Source organism: Pseudonaja textilis, chromosome 9 (assembly GCF_049901715.1).
Source record: "Pseudonaja textilis isolate UNSWEBS1 chromosome 9, rPseTex1.2, whole genome shotgun sequence".
In the NCBI taxonomy this organism is placed as follows: Eukaryota; Metazoa; Chordata; class Lepidosauria; order Squamata; family Elapidae; genus Pseudonaja; species Pseudonaja textilis.
Window position 1 is genome coordinate 23053473 of NC_141998.1, and position 23826 is coordinate 23077298.

Below are 23826 nucleotides of genomic sequence, written 5' to 3' on the forward strand. Positions count from 1 at the left end.
GAACAGCCTTTGGCTGCAGAGAATCGAGTCCAAAATGTGGTCAATACAAACTGTAACTATAAGTCCAATCAAGGCAAAAAGGAAGTAATTAGTTTGGCAGGTCAGCAGAAGGAATTCCAGACGTGAAGGAACGGCAGTAATTCAACACCAGGAACACAGATAACCAAAGTCAACACAAGATAAACTCACGTTTGTTCCCAGCAGACACTTCTCTCAGTTTGCAGCTCTTTTAAACTCTCTCCCCAGGTGTGCCTCATGAAGGGAATCAGGGCCCTCTCCTCCCCCGTAAGCCACACAACCCCTGTTGCTCCCTTCTCTGTTCCACCCTGCATGCCCTAGGATAAAGAGAAGGTGGGCCTGGGTCTTCCTCTGAATGCCCTCTCCCCTGCTCTGCCCAACTGGACTTTTCCCTTCCCCAGTTTCCTCCATAGCCAATGGAGCCACAATCCCACTCCCTGTCAACTGTTCCTCTCGCTCCTCGGATTCAGACTCCGACAGGGACATGACACCGGTCCTTAAAACCATCAAAAGGGGTTCTTTTGGAAAAGGATGCCCTGGAATGGAGGGAAAGGAAAGACAGAAAGATCACTTCTAGATCATCGTACACCCAATGTTTTAATTTATCAACAATAAAATGAAACAAAAATAAGTAAGGCTGAATGCAATGCAAGGAGAAAACATCCCAGATCTTGCAGAAGTTCATGAAACTCATCGTGGCGACGCTCGTCCTTTCGGACCACGGGTGAACACGGCAAGAAGAAAACGGGGGGAGCAGGAAGAGCGCGGCAGACCCGCGGAGGTCGATGGCAACGGCCCCATCAGACAATATGGAGCGTTTTGAATGCAGCCACCACCCGCTTCTCCTTCTCGTGCCTATTTTGCAGGGACTCCAGAGAGGAAATGGGAGGGAGGTTCTCTCCGTTTAAAGTCCGTGCCAGGTTTTTCTCCTCTTTGGTCTCTTGCTCCGACGATCTCGAGACAAAAAGCCGAGGCTTGGGAATTGTCTTGGCATATTCCAGGGCCTGCAGAAGCAAGGAAAGAAGGCCACAACGACTGGTCGTGAGAAACCTCTAAACCCGGATTAGAAAGAGACCATTTCCAAGGAAGAAGCGGTAGGTTCCTTCACATCAGCACCCCCACCATTTCTCCCTGTCCAGGTTCCGACTAACCGACCCAAGCAAAGCAGAACTCTGAGACTTGGCTCCTTCTCAAAGGTCATCTTTAATGAGTGCATCGGATCAGCACAGCGTCAACAGAAAACCAAATCTAAATCTTTCCCGCCAGTTTCAGTATAATTAAATTAGGAAATAACCCCCCCATCCCCAAACGTCACAGGTCATGTTGACCAATTGGGTCAATTCGCAGGCTCTTTAGGCACTCCTTCCTCAACCTTATCTGTTGCCAGTAGAGATGACCTTGATTCTCAAGAGAAAGCTCTCTGTTTTGTCTAGGTAGGCATTCCAACCTCCTTCCTCCCTTCCCCCTCTGTGTGGCAACTGAGGAACAGAAAGATGGCTGCGGCCAGGTTCAGTTCGAAGTTTCGCTTCCCCTATCTACACAACAACCCTCAAAAGATTTCCTTTCATCAAGATGAAATTCTTGATTTCAACTTGAAATAGGACCATGGGTAGAAAAAAAAGGAGCAGAGGGGAAATTTTTAAGAAGACATAAAACCAGGAAGTAAATAGAGACAAAGCGCATATAAAGAAGGAATAACAAAATTATTTGATTCTCCATATTCCCAGCAAGGGAAAGTTGATCACTTCTCTTCCTTTTCCCACAGATGAGATCACTGTAGGGGATACAAACCTCCACTCATCCATTTGGTAGGACTTCTTCTTTGTGAATCGTTATCCAATTGGCAATCTTTTGGTAGTGGTAGACTTGTTATGAAATCATGTTTGAAGGTACATATATGCCCCTTTCTGTCATAAATGAAAATCTGGCAAGATTTTTGCAATCTTGCCCCCTTAGGATTTCAACTACATAGGTTAAACAATCAAAGAATGGTTGCTGGAACTGGGTATGTGTAGTTTGATGCGAAGAAGGACTAGGGGTGACATGATAGCAAGGTTCCAATATCTGAGGGGCTGCCACAAAGGAGTCAAGCTATACTCCAAAGCATTTGAGGGCAGGACAAGAAGCAATGGGTGGAAACGAATGAAGCAACTTGGAACTAAGGAGAAATTTCCTGACAGAACAATTAATCAGTGGAACAACTTGCCTCCAGAAGTTTTAAATGCTCCAACACTGGACATTTTTAAGAAGAGATTGGATAACCATCTGTCTGAAATAGCATAAGGATTCCCTCCTAAGCAGGGGGTTGGACTAGAAGGCCTCCAAAGTCCCTTCCAATTCTGTTATTCTATTCGATTCTATCACGAGGGAGGAACTAACGTTTGGATCACCAACACTGATGATGAAGGCAACCCAAAACCCAGATGATTCATGTCAAGACAGAGAACCAGGCGCTTTCTGATTATCCAAGAGTAAGTTCGGTCTTGATCCTTGTTTCTCAACTGGCAACTTGAAGAAGGGTGGACTTCAACTCCCAGGATGCTGTTGGGGAATTCCGGGAGACGGACGTCCACACATCTTTGAGGTTACCAAGGCTGAGAAACACTGTTCCAGACAGTCTCCTGCTGGGCCACCTTGTCTTGCTAGTTCCTACCTTTTGCCTTGACACGTTTGATTTGTTCTCCGTTTTCGACTGAGGTTTCCGCGCGCTTGACATATTCTTCAGATTCTGTTCATTTACTTGCTTGGCATATACTTTTTGGTGTTTTATCTTTTCTGACTGTCAAAAAGGACAAAGAGGAGGAGTTCAGGGCTAAGCTGGAAAATGAGCCACTTAATGTATTTTATTTATTTAAAAAGCTGTTCGATTCGCATGGCCACCTATCTCAGGCCAGTGGAAAAGTTCACGGATGACTTTTAGAAGGAAACGTGGATGATGGAGGGGAGGACTCGAAACTCTCGCTAACAAAACAAGGCATGATTTTATGAGCTTATCTCATCTGAACTTCTTACAGGAAAAGGTAGCGTGTGAATATGATGATCCCTTAATTAGGCTGTTGTTTATTGTTAGCTTGATTGTCTGAGTTGGTAGGTCTTTTGATTGGGGTAGTCTCTAAAAAGACCAAAGCATCTTCTTCACCAGCAATCAACACTCAGATCATCATCATTATCTTTTAATGACCCCCATAATCCCTTGCGGGGTGGAGCCTGGGTAACTGAATGGAGCGGAGTGATTATTGGCCGGATGCCACTCCTGTTGCCAGTGTGGAGTTATATTCAGCAGGTATATTCTCAGTGTGCCCAGAGAGAGAAATAACTGCCCCTACCTAGGATCGAACTCACAGCCTCCTGATTGTGAGGCATGAGCTCCACCTCTAGGCCAATACACCACTCAATCACACACCCGGATCAGCAGAAATTAACACCAAAATTAACACAAGACCAACAATCAAGCAGGAAACACTTCCCCAACTGGGGAACAACCACCTCAGACAAACAATCAAGCAATAAACAATAGTAATAAACAACAAACCACCACCAACAAACCCTACTCCCTTCTAGCACTGATGATATTACGCAGTTGGGTTCTGTAACGTCTGTAAGAAAAACAACCAAGCCCAGAGAGCACTAAGGACCTCACTGTTCAACCCTGAGCTACAAATCGTCTGTTCTATTGGTAAGTTGGAGATTTTACCTACCCTGTTTCCCTGAAAATATGACCTACCCTGAAAGTAAGCCCTAGCTTGATTTTCACACGCCCAATATATGCCCTACCCCCCAAAATAAGCCCTAATTAAGATCCCACCCACTCCAAAGTGCATGGCTAGGGTGGGGATGGGGGGGACTGGGGAGCTGCCCTACTACTTACCTTTGGACAGTTGTAGCCAGGCCTCGCACACCCCGACACCTGCCTCACCGGCCCATTTCTTCTGCAGCTGGCAAGGCTGGCAAGGCTTTCCCGAAGGCCTCTGTAGCTGATAACAAAGCTCCGGATCGATCCAGAGCTCTGTTATCGGCTGCAGAGGCCTTCAAGAAAGCCTCGCCAGCCACAGAAGAAGAATTTCCTGAAGGCCTCTGACAGCGAAAAGGATGCCAGGGGCGATGCACACAAGTGAGGTTAGTCAGTGGATAACCTCCCCTGAAAATAAGACCTGGTGCCTTTTTTTGGTGGCCCCCCAAAAAATAAGACAGGGTCTTATTTTCGGAGAAACATGGTAGTTTCTCCTAACCTGCTCTCCAGCAGGATTGGGTGCTACAAAATCACCACCGTGATTTGCTAAAAACAATTGAGTGTAAGTTGAGTGATGTACAGTGCTGACCCTGTTGTGCCAGTCCTATGGGAAACACTGTGCATGTTTCCATTCATTCAAAGTCAAAGGAATCAAAATAAAAATGGAAGATTTGGGGAAAGGGCTTTTCTCCATCCTTTCTCAGCTAATCAGTTTCATCTTCTTTTTTGGACCAGATTAATGTCCGGTGTTTCCTAACAAGGCAATGATGCACATTCAGCTCTTCACAACTAGATTTTCTCGGTTGGGTTGACTTCCTTTTTTTTAAAAAAAAAAAATCCTTTTGTGATAAAGCCAGGACCATCTAAATTCCCCAGAACGGCTCAGCTGCATTAAAGCAACGCACCCTTGGACACACTAGAAGGGAATGGATTTGTGCATCCTGATCTGCAATTGGAATTCTCTGCAGGAGAACACAGACTAATGGATATGTTCTACCAAGGCTTAAAAAAACAAAAAAGCTACACCTTGGAAGCCTGATCTTCTCTGAATGCAGCCGGAAGTTTTCTGGACATTGATTTATTTATTTTGGTCGTGAAGGACAGAACCCAAGGGAGCTTGCCTTCAGAAGTTGTGAGAGCTTCATCCCTGGAAGCTTTCAAGAAGAGATTGGACTGCCATCTGTCAGAAATGGTGTAGGGTCTCCTGCTTGGGCAGGAAGTTGGACTAGATGACCTACAAGTCCCCTTCCAACTCTGTTAATCTCTTAAGGTCTGTTAAGACAGACTTCTCCAGGAGCATTAAATAAACTCTTAATCTTCCCAGCAATGTTACCTCCATACTGGAAAGTTCCCCAAGAGCAAGTTCTGAAATAATAGGTCTCTTCCGCTGACTGTCTCCTTGGTCAGCTATGTTTTTGAGCAAGGTAACTCAACTCATCAACAAGAGTAGAAACTCTGTTGTGAATGGAGCCAGGATGTCATTGTAAGAGTCGGACTCTGAGGGACAAGACAGGGAGTGAAGGTGTGGCTCCAGAGGTTGTGGAGGAGGCTGGGGAAGGGTAGAGGCCGGCTGGGCAGTCAGAGGAAGAACCAGGCCCATCCCCTCTTCATCCTTGGGAGGGAGGAATGGAGAAGGCAACAACTTGTCTTACGAGAGAGGAAGCGGCCATGATCCCCCTCATTGGTTGCAGCTGGGGAGAATAAGGTTAAAACACAGCATTGCCAGAAGCAAAGTGTGTTTTATTTTGAAGTTATCTTGGCTGGTGTCCTTCCAACAGACTGTGCCTTATGATCTCCTTGAAGTTGGTAATTACTTATCCTGGTCCGTTGTGGAATTTCCTTCACTGTAGTTTGTTTTAGGTTTTTATTTTACCTCTATCTGCTCATTAAGTTTGGGCTGTATTGCTTTCTTTTGAAGACTGTTTTTGAATATGTTTTATCTCCAACTGAGAATTATTGAACAGTGGGGCCAAGCTGGAAGATTTAAGGACATTTATTTACATTTTGGATTTTATTACGTTAGTGTTACACTCTGGGGCATCACACAGGAATGGATCCATCTATCCAATCCTTCATCCAGGCACGTGCAACTTCCAGATGCTTTGGACTATATCTCTGACGATCCTTTATCTTTGGCTATGCTGAATGGGACTAATGAGATCTGAAGTCTAAAATATCTCAGGAATACCAGGTTGCCTTAGATCTACCTAAATTAGTAGTTGGGTGAACTCTGAAGATGTCCTCTCTTTTTCATCATTTCTGAATTTCTGGCCAATTAACTACATTGATTGAACCAACACTGTACCATTCTCCACTAATAGTATTAGAGATTGTGGCGTCCTTGGTGCCTTCTAAGCTTGATGGTTTTCTAGCAGACATTTCCTTGCCAAACCAAGTAGCATCATCAGTGCTATCAGTACTAGAGATTCTTTGTCCGTTCCCTTCTTGCTGACTTTAATTTGGTAACTCACTCAAAACTCTCCATTTGTTACTGTCAGCTTTGGAAGCCATATTTTACTTGGAAGTTTCGAAGCTGCCACATTTTAGTGCCTGGGAATTTGGGAGCGGGGTGGGGTGGGGATTACATAGAGTGGTTAGAAGATTAGACTCAACCAGAAGGGTCCCCAAACTTGGCAACTTTAAGACGTGTGGACTTCAACTCCCAGATTTCCCCAGCCAGCATAGCTGGCTAGAGAATTCTGGGAGTTGAAGTCCACACGTCTTAAAGGTGCCAAGTTTGGAGACCTCTGCTCAACAACATTCTTCTCATAAAGTCAAGGACAAGTTACCCCGCACCTGGGAAGGAGTGTCTGGAGGAAGGTTTCCAGTTGGGATGATGGTTGATTGGGCCACGTGATGGACTGGTGGGTGCAGGGGATGGGTTTGTGACTTTCAATTGGGAGGGGAAAACCAGAACTCTCCGATTTGGGTTTTCCAAGATGTGCCAGTATGACTTCTTCAATTAATTCTTACTTGGATAGACTTTGTTTCTGAGTGCTGAAGGAAATGGGGAGTTTCATTGGAACGCTGACAGTAACGTTCTACAGGACAAACGCCGCTCAAGAAGAAGATATTCATAAATGCTATTCCTCTTACTTTTTCTTTGATGGTTTCATAGTCAGGTCCCAGGCCTCCAAGATTCACATCCATCTTCGTGTAACCTTTTGCCCTAGAGCCCTGAACAGAGAGGTAACGTCAAGTTTTGAAAGAAACAACGGGAGGCTGAGAAAGAATCAAACTATAGGAAGAGAACCACACGCACACAAAAAAAATACTGGGAGAGGAACATCACAGGAAGAACCAAGATCAAGGACCACTTAGACATAATGGGAAACTAGTTTTTCTACCCTAAGTGGAAATTCACACCCTTGCCTTCTCTTCTCGAGCTGCAAAAAGGAAATTGTTACTATTAAAGAAATTGCCTTTGTTTTTCCAGTAATCAAAAGTTCTCTGTGACTGAGGAAAACTTGGTGGTGCAGTGGTAAGAGTGCAGTACTGCAAGCTACTTCTGCTGCAGCCAGATGCTTGCAATTTGGCAGTTCGAATCTCACCAGGCTCAAGGTCGGCTCAGCCTTCCATCCTTCCGAGGTGGGTAAAATGAGGAGCCAGATTGTTGGGGGCAATAGGCTGATTCTGTAAACCACTTAGAGAGGACTGTAAAAGCACTGTAAAGTGATATATAAGTTTACATGCTATTGCTATTACTATTGCTCTGATATCCTCTGTTTCTCACCTTTATTATTTTTTTACAAATAACTCAAGGAGATGAACATATCCCACATAATGTCTTCTTCCTATTTTTCCTACAACCACAACCTTGTGAGATAGGTTCAGCTGAGCGGGAGGGACTGGCCCAAACTCACTCCACTGGCTTTCACGTTATAAGGCTACAGTCACAGATTCTTACAAGCCTGCAAGTACGAAGCTCCCGCTGTCTGCTTTGCAGCCTGAGCAACAGCAGAGGGCGCCTTCTGAGCCTCTTTCTCAGCTTGTTACACAGTTGAGGGCTACCCCACCTCTTATCTGATCATTCCCTGGGTAGCATTCTTTGCCCTGTCTGCCAAGGTCTTTTCCACACGCCACTCTGCCTGGTCTATGAAGGGAGAGAAATATATTTATGTTCACTGTTAATTCTGCAAAACCACTGAGAATCTGAAGCTCTTCCAATATTTTTTACTATGGGTTCTGTGGGTGTGGCTTGGTGGGGGTGGCATGGCTTGGTGGTCGTGGCAGGGGAAGGATACTGCAAAATCCCCATTCCCTCCCCATCCCACTAACCTGCTTTCCAGCTCTGTTCTCCTGTGCAGGGCAACCAAAGAAGACCCAGCCGATCAGCTGTGGGCATGGGTTGACAGGCATGGTGTTCTGTGGGTGTGGCTTGGTAGCTTGGTGGGCATGGCATGGCTTGTGGGGTGTGGCTTGGTGGGCGTGGCAAGGTAAGATTACTACAAAATCCCCATTCCGTCCCCATCCCACTAACCTGCTTTCCAGCTCCGTTCTCCTGGGCAGGGCAACCAAAGGAGACCCAGCCGATCAGCTGGGACTCAATGAGAGGCAGAGAAGACATGGGGGCGGGGCCAGTCAGAGGCGGGATTGGCCGGTTCTGCAAACTGCTCAAAATTCCCGCTACCGGTTCTCCAGAACGGGTCAAAACCGGCTGGAACCGGCTGAAGACCACCTCTGAAGCTCTTGCCAATCCACAAAGTCCTTATGGTTCTGCAACACTACTAAGAGGAAGATCGACACCCTTCCCCCCGTGCCCCGGGTTCCTCTCCTTGCTCACCTTCCGGTTCTCTTTCTTTCCTTTCCTTTCTTTTTGCTTTTCCATCTGAAGCAAGTAGCCCTCCGAATTGCTGCGGCTGAGAACGGGCTGGGCCTCTTCGCCACTCTCCAGGTGGAGCTGTGAGTCGCTCTCCCCTCTCTGGATTATGGGGGAAACATGCTAGCCAAATGATTCCTAGCAAGATGGTCATTTGCCAGCTGAGAGATTTCTCGATGGTGCCGTTCTGCTGCCTGGATGAGCTGCGCCGTTGGTGAGAGGCTTCTCTTCACCGGGTGAGGAGCGAGTGGCTGTGAGGACCTCAAGGAACAAGGGCAAGTAAAGAGGGGTGCCAGGAGAAGAGACACAAGAAGCAAGGACAAGGCACCGACTTTGGTGAGCAGCTTATAATGAGGTTCCCTGCAACCCAAATAACGCGACGGCGATGACGTTGTCACCAGACAAGTCCTCTCCTGCCACCTCTTCTCTAGCTTCCAGTCTATCTTTGGATTCTTGGCCTTTAAGACCTATGGACTTTTTAACTCCCAGAATTCTCCTGCCAGTCATGTTGGTTGGGGAATTTGGGGACAGGGAAGTCCACAAGTCTTAAAGTTGCTCGGGTTGGAGACCCCTGTCCCAACGTCTTCCTGGGATCATTACTCAGGGAGCACCGCTCCCATAGTCAACCTCCTGAAGCTACCTGAGATGTCTCCATCCATTTCCTCTTCCTGCCTTGACACCCACAACTCTCCTCAAACACCTGCACAGCCACCTCCCATCCATTCCTCCTCTCAGATTCTACATTTTTTCCAGAAATACTTGGATATATTGACCTTGTCCAGAAAACCTTGGCTAAACGGACTGTCAACCCTGAAGCTGGACTGACTGAAGCCATTTTGGAGCTTCAGGGCTGCCACCCTGGAGCTGAGGGATAGGGAGGGGGGATTAGAGATAGCTGAGGTTGTGCAGTCAAAACAAAATATGTTCTCTTGGAAACAAGGATGTTCTCACCCCTGGCCAGAGGAAAGAGTAGTGATGTCACCAGACTATCAGACAGCCCCTTGATTGGACCATGGGACCTTGGAGGTCTTCTAGTCCAACCCCTGCTTAGGCAGGAAACCCTATACCATTTCAGACAAAGGGTTATCCAATCTCTTCTTAAAAACTTCCAGTGTTGCAGCATTTACAACTCATGGAGGCAAATTGTTTCACTGGTTAGGTTGTTCTAACTGTCAAGAAGTTTATCCTTAGTTCTAAGTTGCTTCTCTCCTTGATTAGTTTCCATCTGTCACTTCTTGTCCTGCCCTCAGGTGCTTTGGAGAATAGCTTGACTCCCTCTTCTTTGGGGCAGCCCTTGAGATATTGGAAGACTGTTATCAAGTCACACCTCACCCTTTAGACATACCCAGTTCCAGCAACCGTTCTTTATATGTTTTAGCCTCCAGTCCCCTAATCATCTTTGTTGCTCTTCTCTGCACTCTTTCTAGAGTCTCAACCTCTTGTTTACATGTGACTGATTGTTTGGGGTTGGGGGGGGAAACTTTCACTTTTAATTAGGGGAAAACCGTGGGAAAATTCAGAGTCGGTTTTCACCAGATACGTGCCGAAATGATATATCCAATAAAGCTATTCTTTTGAGGAATCTACGCTGCCTCGGAGTTTTGCTTAGTATGGCTCTATTACTTGGACCCCTGACTTTGACCTTGGTTTAATGCAGGGGGGTCTTCAAACTCGACAGCTTTAAGACTTGCGGACTTCAACTCCCAGAATTCCTCCTCCAGTCATGTTAGCTCAGGAATTCTGGGCATTGAAGTCCACAAGCCTTAAACTGGCCAAGTTTGAAGACCGTTGGTTTAATGGGGTGGACCAATAAAACAAAGGAGGTGTCAACAGACCATTTGACCGAGTCCTTCTTAAAACAGTATTCATAAAACATTATCTTTACCCTGAGTAATCAAAAGCATAGTTGTTAGGGATCTCTTCTGTATAAACGTGCCAAGGTTTGCGAGATGCAACGGCTCCGTTTACCGGCTTTTTCTGGCCACCGTTGTGAGCGTACGAAAGGCACTTGTCCTCTAAGGGATTCCCGCGTTGGCCATGAGGGGGGAAAGGCTCCGAAACAGTACACCTGTAGAAGTATGGGTGATGGAATCCAGAGACGTTTTCAAGGCCGGCTTGGCACTTTTCACCCGCACATGGTGAAGGAAACCCTGGAAAGTTGTGGTAGGAACTCCGCTGAAGAGGCTTCCCAGCAAAGGTTACATTCGTGGCGTGTTGCTTGGCATGGTGCTGAAGAAGGTATGGAGCTCGGGCAGAGAACGGGCTGCTTTCACTGGCGGGATCGGCAACGGAAAAGCAGGCGGGTGGATATAACTCACAATGTAGAGCACCTCTGCTGTCCGGCTCCACCTCGGATGTTTCTCTGTAAGCACTGGAACCCGGACAGACATTCTCAAGTTCTAAGAGATTGTTACCACCGCTTGGCTGGCTTCTTAGTTCCACCTGGGATCCTAAGGGATGTCGGGTGGAATCCTTGCTGGAGGGGGTTATTTTCAGCCAGGCAGCTTGGCTGGAGTCCACGCCACCCGCCGGACACCTCGCAGACTGGTGAGCCTAGAATGAGTTAAATTGTAGGGGAAACTTAAGGTTCGGTTCTATGTTGGCTGGGTAAGAAGAACGTTGGGCGGCTTGGCGGCCCAACCAGGGGGAAGAGGGCAGTGGTGGGTTTCCAAATGGTTTCTTACCAGTTCTATGCGCGATTCTATGCACTGCATGATTCACGCCCGTGCAGAGGGCTCAGAGACCGACCTCTGTCAACGCTGGTAAGCTGAGCTTGGTGTTTAAGCTCAGCTGAGGCGTGGCAATCCACACTGCCATGCCAATCAGCTCAGCTAAAAAACAAGGGAATAGAGCAGGGGTGATGGCAGGTGGGTGGGGCCAAACAGAGGTGTTATTATTTGCCGGTTCTCCGAACTAGTCAAAATTCCCGCTACCAATTCTCCAGAACTGGTCCGAAACGGCTGAATGCCACCTCTGGAAGAAGGAAACCAGGGTTACACAAGAGGTGAGCGGCAGCTCACCACACACACACAGCTCAACGTATGGGAGTGGCAGGCTCAACTTGCGCAATGGGTCCTGGGTTTGCACCGGTTTGGTATCTAATTTTATGGCCAGGTCTGCGAACTGGCAAATCCCATCTCTGGCTGGCCCCTCCCCCACCCCCCGGAGTCCCCATGTGGCCTATTTTAGATCGCATGTAAGTGCAGGGCCTGTGTGGAGGCTCAGGGAGGGCAATAAACAGGCCTCGCTGAAGTTCTGGAGGGCTGGAAACGGACCTGTTTCTACCTCTGGAGAGCCTCTGGAGCCCGTGGCGGTCATTTTCGCCCTCCCAGAGTTCAAGGAAAGCCTCCAGAACCTGCGGAGGGCAAAACATGGGCCTACTAGAAGTTCCAGAAGATTCCAGAAGGTCCCGGAAGCCCCCCCCCCTCCCCAGGCCTATTTTCGCTCCCAGGCCAGGGTGGTGAAGGAGGCCAACTAGGCCATGCCCAGCCTGGCCACGCCTACCCACCAACCAGGCAGAGAACCGGTAGCTAAATTTTTTTGAAGCCCACTCTTGTGTGAAAGTAGACTTTCTGCAAAGTAGCTGACATCATATACTTTGCTTAATTAGGAGGACTTAGGTTTAGGGGATTTTTGATACTAACCCTCAGAACATCTCTCCGACGCTAATAGGATTTTATTCTTGAAGGTGATTAAGAAATGCTTGCTTGATTTAGCTATTTAAGCTGAGAAGCTTGGTCTGCAAAGGAGAACATTCCTAGTGGAACAGCCTGTTTCTAACCAGGACTAAAATCAGGTGAATCTGAAACAGTGGAGACTCTCTAAACTAGCATCCCCCATCATCCTTTGGGGCACCAGGGCCCGGTTCCGAGGAGAGCTTTTTTATACAGACTGTAAAAGTTTTGCATACTGCCTGCGATACTACTGGATGGGCCTTCGCTTGTTTGTAGGGCCCAGTTTTTGGCATGCTATGGACCGGTACTGTAAAGTAAAGTTACTTGTAGAGTAAAACAGTGGAAAGAGCCATGGTGGCGCAGTGGTTAAAATGCAGTAAGCGAAAGGGTCCACTCGCACAGGTGTGCTAGTCGTTTCCGGCTCTAGTGGGCAGTGCTCACCTCCATTACAAAGCCAAAGAGCCAGCGCTGTCCAAAGACATCTCCATGGTCATGTTGTCGGCAGGACTAAACGCCGAAGGCGCATGGAACGCCTGGAACCTTCCCACCAAAATGGTCTCTATTTTTCTATTTGCATTTTTTACATCCTTTCGAACTGCTAGATTGGCAGAAGCTGGGACAAGTAACGGGAGCTCACTCCGTTATGCAGCGCTAGGGATTCAAACCGCCGAACTGCCGACTTTTCTGATTGACAAGCTCAGTATCTTAGCCACTGAGCCACGTTCCCCTAGAATGCAGTACTGCAGGACTAACTCACTGCTCACTGCCATCAGTTCAATCCTGACCGGCTCAAGGTAGATTCAGCCTTCCATTCTTCTGAGGTGCGTAAAATGAGGACCCAGATTGTTTGAGGGCAAGAGGCTGACTCTGTAAACCACTTAGAGAAGGCTGTAAAGCACTGTGAAGCAGTATATAAGTCTAAGTGCTAATGCTATCTTCCTTCCTTCCTTCCTTCCTTCCTTCCTTCCTTCCTTCCTTCCTTCCTTTCCTTCCTTCCCTTTCTTTCCCTTCCCTTCCCCTCCCTTTCCTTCACAGTGGTTAGAATGCAGTCTAACTCTGCCCACAGCAGCAGTTCGATCCTCACCGGCTCAAGGTTGACTCAGCCTTCCATCCTTCTGAGGTTGGTAAAATGAGGACCTGGATTGTCGGGGGCAAGAGGCTGACTCTGTAAACCACTTAAGAGAAGGCTGTAAAGCACTGTGAAGCGGTATATAATTCTAAGTGCTATTGCTTTTTTCCTTCCTCCCTCCCTCCCTTTCCTTTTTCAGGTGGTTAGAATGCAGTACTGCAGGCTACTTCTGCCCAAAGCCAGCAATTCAATCCTGACTGGTTCAAGGTTGACTCAGCCTTCCATCCTTCCAAGATGGGTAAAATGGAACCCGGATTGTTGGGGGCAAGAGGCTGCCTCTGTAAATCACTTAGAGAGGGCTTGAAAGCACTGTGAAGCTGTATATAAGTCTAAGGGCTATTGCTATTATACAATGATTTGACGTTGTAGTTTGATTCATCCAACCTACTAAGCTATTGTTCTACTCGTTCAGTTTTTGCTCAGCGTGTGAAGTCAACACAAGTGGAGGCATAGGTTGTAGTCTTCAGCTTATGAGTACAATTGAGCCCAACATTTCTGTTGCTAAGTGAAAGAGAGTTGTGAAGTGAGGAGGTCGCAAAAGGGGAAATCACATGACCTTGGGACGCAGCAACAGTTGTAAGTACAAACCAATTGCCAAGCATCTGAATTTTGATCACATGACCGTGGGACTGATACAAAGGTCGTAAAGTGTGAAAAAAAATGGTCCTAAGTAACTTTTTTTCCAGTGCTGTTGTAACCTTGGATGGTCGCTAAATGAACCGTTGTAAGTCGAGGACTAGCTATGGATGGAAACCAGGATGTAAATCCCATCCAGCATGGTTTACTCAACGAGCCGTGGCTAAATCATCTCTTAGGAAAGAGGTACCAAAAATATCCGCCTGCCAATTATGAGGGCCCTTCCCATAATCAGAATGAGGTACGTTTTTTTCCAACCATTTAATTGCGTTTTGGGGAGGTATCAAAAGACAAAATGGGTATCTTACGGCTTGCTGGGTTTGCAGGCTCCTTGTGATGACCCAGGGCATGGTACAAAGGCAACACAGTCAAATAAGCAAGAAGAGTCCCTTTATTATCTCCAACTTTGCCCCCAATGTCAGGTTAGCTTTGGCTGGAGAAAAAGCTCTCCCAGTAACAGTCTTTAAGTGGAGGAAATTCAGTCCGAAAACAAAGTACATACAAACTGTAACTAAAAATCCAAACAAACCACGCTGCAGTAGTTAACTTGACAGGGCAGGAGAAGGAATTGCAGACTTGAAAGACCAGCAAAACACACACAGTTGAGAAGATGCCAGGAACCCAGATAAGCCTCCACCACATAATTCACGATTTGCTTCCAACAGGTTGCTACGCGCAGCTTCCCTTCTTAAACACCGTGTTCCCAGCTGCAGCTAATGAAGGGAATCAGGGCCCTTTCCTCCCCATAAGCCACGCAACTCACTTTGCTCCCTTCTCCGTTCCTCCCTGCGTGCCCTAGGATGAAGAGGGGGTGGGCCTGGGTCTTCCTCTGAATCCCCTCTGCCTTGCTCTACCTCTCCCCTGCCCTGCCCAGCCAGACTTTGCCCTTCTCCAATTTCTTCCACAGCCAACAGAGCCACACTCCCACTCCTTGTCAGCTGCTCAGCCTCCCCTTCCAAATCAGATTCCAACAGGGGCATGACACTCCTACTGCACTCCTCAACATGCCAAAATTGACCCTGCAAAAAGTAGGGTTTGTTCCTACTTATTTTTGGAGCGAAGTCCTCAACCCACCATCTAACGTTTGGCACCAACTTATTTGAACCAACCGAAGGCAAGAGTTGTTTTCTGTGAAAAACAAAAGCGGCCCTTGAACTTTGAGGCACTTGTCTCTTAGGAGCGTATATGGAAGGTAGACGAAGTCATTTACTTGGGTCTTGATTATGGTAGCAACTTCTAGCCCCCCTCTTCAACTTTGACCTCTGTCTAAGTTATAATTGGTGTCTCGCGGTACGCTATATTTTCTGAAGAGCAACGTTTGTGAGATTATGGGCTCATCTTCCTTACAGACATCAGAAGCGGAAAACCTTTGCTTCACGGAGGAAAAAAAAAAAAAAAAGCAAATTAGATTTTATTCGAACAGAACAAATGAAGGGCAGGCTTGGTTAAGTGGTCCGTCTCTTTAAGCCAGAGGACCATTCACTGGCTGCTTTCCTCTCGGCACAATGCTTCAGAACAACAGTTAAGCTGGGGGGGGGGAGGAGGGGGGGAGTGGGGGGGTAGAAACTCAGCCTCAGAAGGTATTCCCTTAATTGCAACTTCTTGCATGAATAGAACCGTACCGGGACTTAACAAGAGAAGAACATGGTTGCTATGTTCCTTCTGATCCCTTGCCATAGGTCATCGCATGGGCGCGTGCAATGACCTGGGACATAGCATGAAAGCAACGCAGCCAGAGAACAGAGTACACAGTTTATTGCTCCAACTTTGCTCCCACCCCCCAAATGTCCCCACGTTTACTGCAAGTCGTGGAGCAAAGTTCTCACACGCACCTTCGACAGCCTCTGGCGGTGAGTAATCCAGCAAGCAAGGTTTGCAAACCCGTAACCGGGGCCAGCAGTCCAGGAATCGAAGTTTGCAAAGCGGTAACCAGTCCAATAAGCAAGGTTTGCCAAAACAATAACCGGAAAGGTAGGGCTCGGATATGGCTCTAGAATGTATAGATCAAATCCTTCAGCCTGATCTTCCACCCCAGCGGCTGGTCTGCTGGATCAATTTCTATCCAAGATGAACTTATTAACAGATTTGGAAGGGACGTTGTAGGTCATCTAGTCCAACCCCATCCCCGCCCTAGCAGGAGACCCTACACCAGGGATGGCGAACCTTTTTGGCACCGAGTGCCCAAACTGGAAAATGTGTGCATGCGTGTACATGTCCGTGTGCTGGAATGCCAGAAACCTGAAAACCGGCTGGCTGATGCACGCATGCCTGTTTTGGGGCCGTTTTCAGGCATTTGGGGGCCATTTTCACACCATTTGCCAGGCCGTTTTCAGGTTGTTTTTAGGCCAAAAATGGCCCAGAAAAAGGCCTGAAAACAGCCCAGAAACAGCCCACAAAATGGTCTGAAAACAGCCCAGAAATGAGTCTGAAACTGGCCAAGAAAATAGCCTGAAATGGCACAGAAAACAGCCCAGACAATGGCCTGAAAACAGCCTGAAAAAGGCCCAGAAAACAGCCTGAAAATGGCCCAGAAAACAGCCCAGAAATGGCTCAGAAAAGGGTCTGAAAATGGCCAAGAAAACAGCATGAAAAAGGCCCAGAAAACAGCCTGAAAATGCCACAGAAAACAGCCCAGAAATGGGTCTGAAAACAGGTCAGAAAACGGCCTGTTTTTTCGCCATTTTTCAGACTGTTTTCAGGCACTCCACCCATGAAGACCAGCTGGCTGGCACCAGAAACCAGAAGACCAGCTGGTGACGCCACACATGCCCACAGAGAGGGCTTTGCGTGCCACCTCTGGCACCTATGCCATAGGTTTGCCATCATGGCCCTACACCATTTCTGACCGGTGACAGACCAGTCTCTTCTTGAAAGCCTCCAGGGATGAAGCTCCCACAACGTCCGAAGGCAGCTTCTGTTCCATCGGTTGATTGTTCTCATTGTCAGAAATTTCCTCCTTATTTCCAGGTTGAATCTCTCCTTGTCCAGTTTCCATCCATTATTCCTTGTCTGGCCTTTGGGTGCCTTGGAAAACAGGTTGATCCTCTCCTCCTCTCTATGGCAGCCTCTCAAATATTGGAAGACTGCTATCATGTCTCCCCTGGTCCTTCTCTTCTTCCTGCAACCGGCCCTTGGAAAGCACCATCAAAACTGAAAGAGATGTTGAATTCTGGGGTTTTTTTAAAAAATTTTTTTTTGAAGTTAAAGCTTTATCAGCTTCCCGTTAAGGCCTCAGGTGCTCCTCCTCACAAGGTGCGATGGGGTAGACACAAAGCCGTCCACGGTCCATTTAATCTTTGCCCGCACTGGCCTCCTCCATTTCATCCGGCTTTCTCACCAGGCCTTCTTTGTTAACCACACCCGGCGTTCGGGTCGGAGAATATGCACTCAGAGTAACTGCTTAATGGTACTTATTAAAGTCATGTCCAGAGCAGAATGGTTCGGTGAAAGGCTTAACCCCGGGGTACCCTTGATTCCAGGTGGCAAGACGATAACTTGTTAGCCGGGCCTTTTATACTAGTGATTAATGTTTGTGTGTAGTGACTCTTATTCCGGACTCCTGAGTTTCCAGCAGCCGTGGGGAGTTAGGCCATTATTGCGCTGCTTGGATGGATCAAGTGATGGGTAAAATAACATTTTAAGGAGAAACTTCCTAATGGTGAGGACAATTAACCAGTGGAACAGAAGTTGCCTTCAGAAACCGTAGGCGCTCCATCACAAGAGGTTTTTAAGAAGAGACTGGAGAGTCGCTTGTCTGAATTGGTATAGGTTCTCCCAGGGGCAGGATTCAATTTTTTTAACAACCGGTTCTGTCAGCGTGGCTTAGTTGGTGGGTGTGGCTTGGTGGTCATGTGACTGGCTGGGCGTGGCCAACTCAACATCAGTCACATCGAGGCACACATCTCCTCGCCTGGCCTCTCGTGACTGTGGGGATGCTGCAATAGTCGTAAGTGTGAAAAAGGGTCATAAGTCACTTTTTCCAGGGCCATTGTAACTTTGAATGGTCACTCCACACAAGCAAAGGACCAGCAAAGGAGTGGAAAAAAAACTCCAGAGATGTTCCTGAGACAGGAAGTCTAGTCCTGCCAAGAATGTAATAACAGAGAGGCAGTTTCTGTAAGCAACACCAGAATGTTTCCTTCCTGCCTTCCTTACAGGATTAGCCCAGTAATTTCTTCTAACAACCATTTCTCCAAGCTGCTTAGAATGTTAACCGGTTCTAGTGAACAGACGTGAACCGGTAGAATCCCACCCCTGGGTTCTCCTGCTTGAGCAGGGGCCTGGACTGTTCATCTGCCTCGCTGATGGAGGCTCGGGAGTCGGCACATAACTCCCAGATGGCCCTGGCCCCATCTCTGTGTTGGACGCAGATCCTTCGTCCAGGTCCTCCCCAGACTCCAGGACTGGCCCATGTTCCTCCCCACTGTCCGACTCTGCTCCAGCTCCGCAGGCCGCGCCGGGGGACCACAACAGCTTGCAGTGTCCCGGGGTCAAATGTATCCGCTTTTGTGACCTCCTGACCAGCAAAGTCAATGGGAAATCCAGGTTCACTTAAGAGCCGTGCCATTCACTTAACAAATGTGAGGATTCATTTAACAACGGCGGCAAAAAAGGGTCATAAAAAGGGGGGCAAAAACTCCCTTGACCAACGGAAGCTCCCCTGAAACCGAGCAAAATTCAACGCTTGCAGCTTTTAGTGGCTGTGTACAGGCCTGGAAACACACCCTCCGTGCTGAGTTGCGTTGATCCAAATCTTAATTAGCGACCGAGCCGATCGGTTGCCATGCAGAGGGAAGCAAAAAACAACAAACCATGAAGAAGATTTGAACTTTTCCAAGGAGAGGCTTTACCGTCAGGGGAGAAAAAGAAAGAAAGAGGGGAAAAAAAATTGGCTTGTGTTCACGCGCAACTCAGCTGTGGTCTCCGCCTGATAGGGTAGAACATGCTTCTGCATTAGCTCTTTGAAAAGAAAGGAACGGGGCCACAACTCCGACCTGCAATTTTGTTTCTGCGCCCCCCTTTTCCGAACTGTTCTATTAATGCCAATCAAATTGAGAAAATGATCAAATGAGATTGCATTTTGAGCATCGTAAGCTGTGTAATGTCTCTTCTATTAGGCCCGTAATTGCTTCCCTGCTGGGGTAAAAAAAAAAAAAAGGAAGAAGAAGGAGAAGGAGAAGACGACAACAAAGGCCTACAATCATGAGATGTCATTATCCTCGGACCAGCAAACCGGCCTTTGCAAAAAAAAAAAAAACTTCAAAGGCTCCGAGGTTCTTGAATTGCATTTGGCTGCTATTGTGGAAGCCCGGGCAATCTTGATGTGGTGTTTACACGGAGGTAAGGCGCAGTGGCAGAGAAAGCCCTGAGTGCCTTAGTCTAGAGCCATTAAAAAAATTGTACATTATGTTTCTGGCTTTGAAGTAAAGAGAGATGGAGGAAGGAAGGTTTTTTTTTTTTTAGTTTTTTTTTTTAAGGGAAGCAACCGGGCAGGAGCGCAGCTGAGCGAGAGAGACGGGAGGCAGGCTCCTTTCTATCAAAGGAACTCATCGTCCTCAGATTTCTCGGAGAATCAAGGCAATTCCTGCCCGGGGTCGGGAAAAAAAGAAACCGATGCTTGAGAAAATGCGCCGGGAATTAACGCGGGGGGAAACATTCAACTTCCAACCGGGTTTAGGCTATCGAGCGCAGGTGTGTGCACCCATTTAAGGACGGGCCCCGCAGCCGTCATAATGGAGAGCGTTAATAGAAAGCTCGTCCGTCCCCTCCGTCTCCCCGAAGGCTGAAAGAGGCTTCGGCCGAATGCTGCTTTGTGCCGCCGAGAGGCGTCAGGTGGAAAGGTGCTTAGTAGGTTCTCCCTTCTCTGCTCCTCAGGTACGAACCCTGGCTGGCTGCCCCCTCCCCACCCACCCACCCACCCCCCAAAAAATCCATGGAAAACCAGGAGGCTACACAAGACACCGGCTTCTATCTGAATCCCGATTTCCACCCAAAATGCCACCGGCTCCCTAAAGGTTCCCAAACGGTTCTTTTGAAATTAAAAATAGAAAGTGACTATGGTCCCCGTTTTGGGTGGAAGGAGCATTTCTAGCCAAGGGCAACCGACTAAAATGTAAGAAAATATAAAATATAAGAAAGTGGGTGGGTGGTAGGGAAAGGGCAACCTCACTCACTAATTTATTTATATTTTATTTTATTTTATTTATTACATTTTTGTGCCGCCCATCTCCCCTGTAAAGTGCCTGTGGGCAGCAATAGTGTGTTATATTTTTATCCTGCCTTTATTATTTTATAAGTAACTCAAGACTGACTTCCTTCTTCCTTCCTTCCTTCTTTCCTTCCAAATTTTCTTGCTCCCTTTTCCCTAATCATTTTAACCATTCAGCAATCCATTTCCTTTCTTGTTTTCCTTCCTTCCATCATCTCCCTCTTTCTTTCCTTTTTTCTCTTTTTCTTTCTCTCCTTCCTTCCTTTTCCTTCCTTCCTTCCTTCCTTCCTTCTTTCTTTCTTTCTTTCTTTCTTTCTTTCTTCTTTCTTTCTTTCTTTCTTTTCTTTCTTTCTTTCTTTCTTTCTTTCTTTCTTTCTTTCTTTCTTTCTTTCTTTCTCCTTTCTTTCTTTCTCTCCTTCCTTCCTCTTCCTTCCTTCCTCCTTCCCTCCCTCCCTCCCCCTTTTTCTTTCTTTTTCTCTCTGTCTCTTTTCTTCCTTCCTTTTTCTTCCTTCTTTCCTTCCTCTTTGTTCCTTTTCCTGAATTTGAATTTTGTGATGGTCTATTTTGTTACTAAGAAAGGTCTCTCGAACTCAACTTTTAGGTGAGGATACCTATCACGCACTCTCCACATAAACGAGATTTTTGGAATTTTAAGTTGGGGGAAGAAGTTGTCAGCTTCCCACGAGCCATACCTGCCAGCCTGCTCAGGGTTTACTGTGATTTCACTATTACTAGCATTAAGGAAAAACAAACCATCCATAGCTGTTTTAACAGCACAACCTCCCTGGCTTTATCTCAGGATGTAAGATTAAAAGGTTAGCTGATACCGTGAAGGAGACTGGTCACACATTTTACCTGGAAAATAAGTGTGAATATTGGAAAGACTGCTATGAACACTCATAAACGGGTTCCCTACAAAAAAACACCCATTTACAATAAAGCAAACCGATAAATAAATAAGGGAATACGGTGGCTCAGTGGCTAAGATGCTGACCTTGTCGATCAGAAAGGTCGACAGTTCGGTGGTTCGAATCCCTAGCACCGTGTAACGGAATGAGCTCCCGTTACTTGTCCCAGCTTCTGCCAACCTAGCCGTTCGAAAGCATGTAAAAAACGTAAGTAGAAAAATAGGTACCACTTTTGTGGGAACAGCGTTCCATGCGCCTTATCGGCATTTGGTCATGCCGGCCACATGACCACGGAGGCGTCGTCGGACAGCGCCGGCTCTTTGGGTTTGTAACAGAGATGAGCACCGCCCCGCTAGAGCCCGAAACGACTAGCGCATATGTGCTAAGGGATCCTTGAGGTTTAAACCGATACAACCTTACTTTCCCAGTTCTGACTTCCGAGATCCTCCCTCTTCGCCCCGCCCACTCCCCAACTCCGGGAGCTAAATTTGATTTTTGACTTTGCACAAAATCTAAAACGCTCCTGGGCCATAGCCACTTCCCCACACCGCCGCCGCCATTTTTATTTTCGAGCCTACAGGACCCAGAAGTGTTCTGGTCAAATAAAAGGCAGCTAACGTTCCACTTTGCAGGATGCACGTTTCCCCTGTTCCCTTTTCTAACGAAAGCAGCCTTGCAACGATTACCTTCTCTTTAGAGCTTTCTCCTCTCTGGTTTTTGCCATGGAGCCGAAGGTAGGAATTGTTCGGCTGGGCTGCTAATCCCAGCGTGTATTTGTTTTTCTCGATGAAGTCTTTTTCGGGCCTCGGTTTTGGTTCCTTGAACCGGACCCTGCAGCCGGAGCTGGCCAAACTGTCATTGCTGTCATAGTGATGGACAAAGCCTGCTTTTCTTCCTTTCTTCTCCAGACTGGAAGTTCTGTCTCTACCATCTCCAGGTCCATCACTGGAAGGGTTCCAGAGTTCTCCAGCACCTGCTGATGAGACATGTTGAGGACTTTCCTGCAATGGGGAGCGTTTGGAGAGCATCCCGTCCTGGGAAGGAGAGCAGGCCAGATCGAGGGAAGTCAAGCTGAAGTTTTCCAGTTCTTCCCGATGGGAATCCTCTAACTTGAGAAAGCTTCTTCCTCCTGGACTGTCTTTCCAGTTTGGATTATAGCGCAGCTCGGAGTACTTGTCCACGACGCCTTCCTGAGCGCTAAAAAGAAAGCAAGAGGCTAAGGAAGAAATTTAAAAGTTGGCCAAGAGAGTCGCGGTTTATATAAAGACATTCAAAATCTTATCTCCTTAGACATCCCAGAATAATTCATGTTGAAAGTCGCCCAGAGTTGCCTTGTGGTGAGATGGGTGGCAACCAAATGTGAATAGAATAGAATAGAGAATAGAATAAAATATAGAATATAGAATAGAATATAGAATAGATTAGAATATAGATTAGAATATAGAATAGAATATAGAATAGAATATAGAATAGAATATAAAATATAGATTAGAATATAGAATAGAATATAGAATAAATTAGAATATAGAATAGAATATAGATTAGAATATAGAATATAATAGAATATAGATTAGAATAGAGAATAGAGAATAGAATAAAATATAGAATATAGAATAGATTAGAATATAGAATAGAATAGAATATAGAATAGAATATAGATTAGAATATAGAATAGAATATAAAATATAGATTAGAATATAGAATAGAATATAGAATAAATTAGAATATAGAATAGAATATAGAATATATATTAGAATAAAATATAGAATGTAGAATAGAATATAGAATAAATTAGAATATAGAATAGAATATAGAATAGAATACAGAATAGAATATAGAATAGAATACAGAATAGAATATAGAATAGAATAAAATATAGAATATAGAATAGAATAGGAAGAGACCTTGGAGGTCTTCTAGTCCAGCCCCCTGCTCAAGCAGGAGACCCATCTCAGACAAGCGACTGTCTAGTTTCTTTAAAAAAAACTCCAGTGATGGAGCACCCGTGATTTCTGAAGGCAACTTCTGTTCCACTGGTGAATTGTCCTCACTATTGCTAAAACTTCTCCTTAATTCCAGGTTGCTTCTCTCTTTGATTAGTTTCCATCCGTTGCTTCTTGTCCTGCCTTCTGCGGCTTTGGAAAATAAGTTGACCCGCCCTTCCCCTTTTCTTTGTGGCAGCCCCTCAAATACTGGAAATTTAAAAAATTATAAATAGTAATAATTCATGCGATTTAGGAGAGATTCAAGGATGCTTATTCAAGGGAGGCGAAACTGTGCTATTTGTTTGTCCTGATTAGAATACACTTTATAGATTAGTCCACCATGTACGACCTTGATCCGAATTTCCCTTGCTAAGCCAGGCGGTTGTTAAAGGGAGTCACGCCTGATTTTACAACCTTTGTTTAAACCATGGTTGTTAAACTAGTCATTGCAGTTAGATAGATGGATGGATAGATGATAGAGATAGAGAGACAGATAGGTAGAGATGATAAATATAGATAGATGATAGATAAGATAGATAATAGATAGAAGATAGATAGAGGTAGATAGATAAATAGACAGGGACGCGGTGGCTCAGTGGGTAAGACGCTGAGCTTGTTGATCCGAAAGGTCAGCAGTTCGGCGGTTCAAATCCCTAGTGCCATGTAATGGGTTGAGCTGCAGTAAGACTGGGTAGCCAATAAATTTAATAAATAAATAA

The 23826-nt window shown here is 46.3% G+C and overlaps 1 protein-coding gene across 1 annotated transcript in view; it reads right to left on the minus strand.

Annotated features, from left to right (window-relative positions):
• Positions 1 to 596: 596 nt before the first annotated feature.
• JHY (junctional cadherin complex regulator) overlaps positions 597 to 23826 on the minus strand; it is a 28107-nt gene continuing 4877 nt past the window's right edge. Inside the window, 7 exon segments of the mRNA XM_087939154.1 lie at positions 597 to 1022; positions 2672 to 2797; positions 6845 to 6925; positions 8532 to 8680; positions 8683 to 8828; positions 10453 to 11120; positions 21809 to 22319. Of these exon segments, the coding sequence (XP_087795280.1) occupies positions 819 to 1022; positions 2672 to 2797; positions 6845 to 6925; positions 8532 to 8680; positions 8683 to 8828; positions 10453 to 11120; positions 21809 to 22319 (1885 nt within the window). The 3' untranslated portion in view covers positions 597 to 818.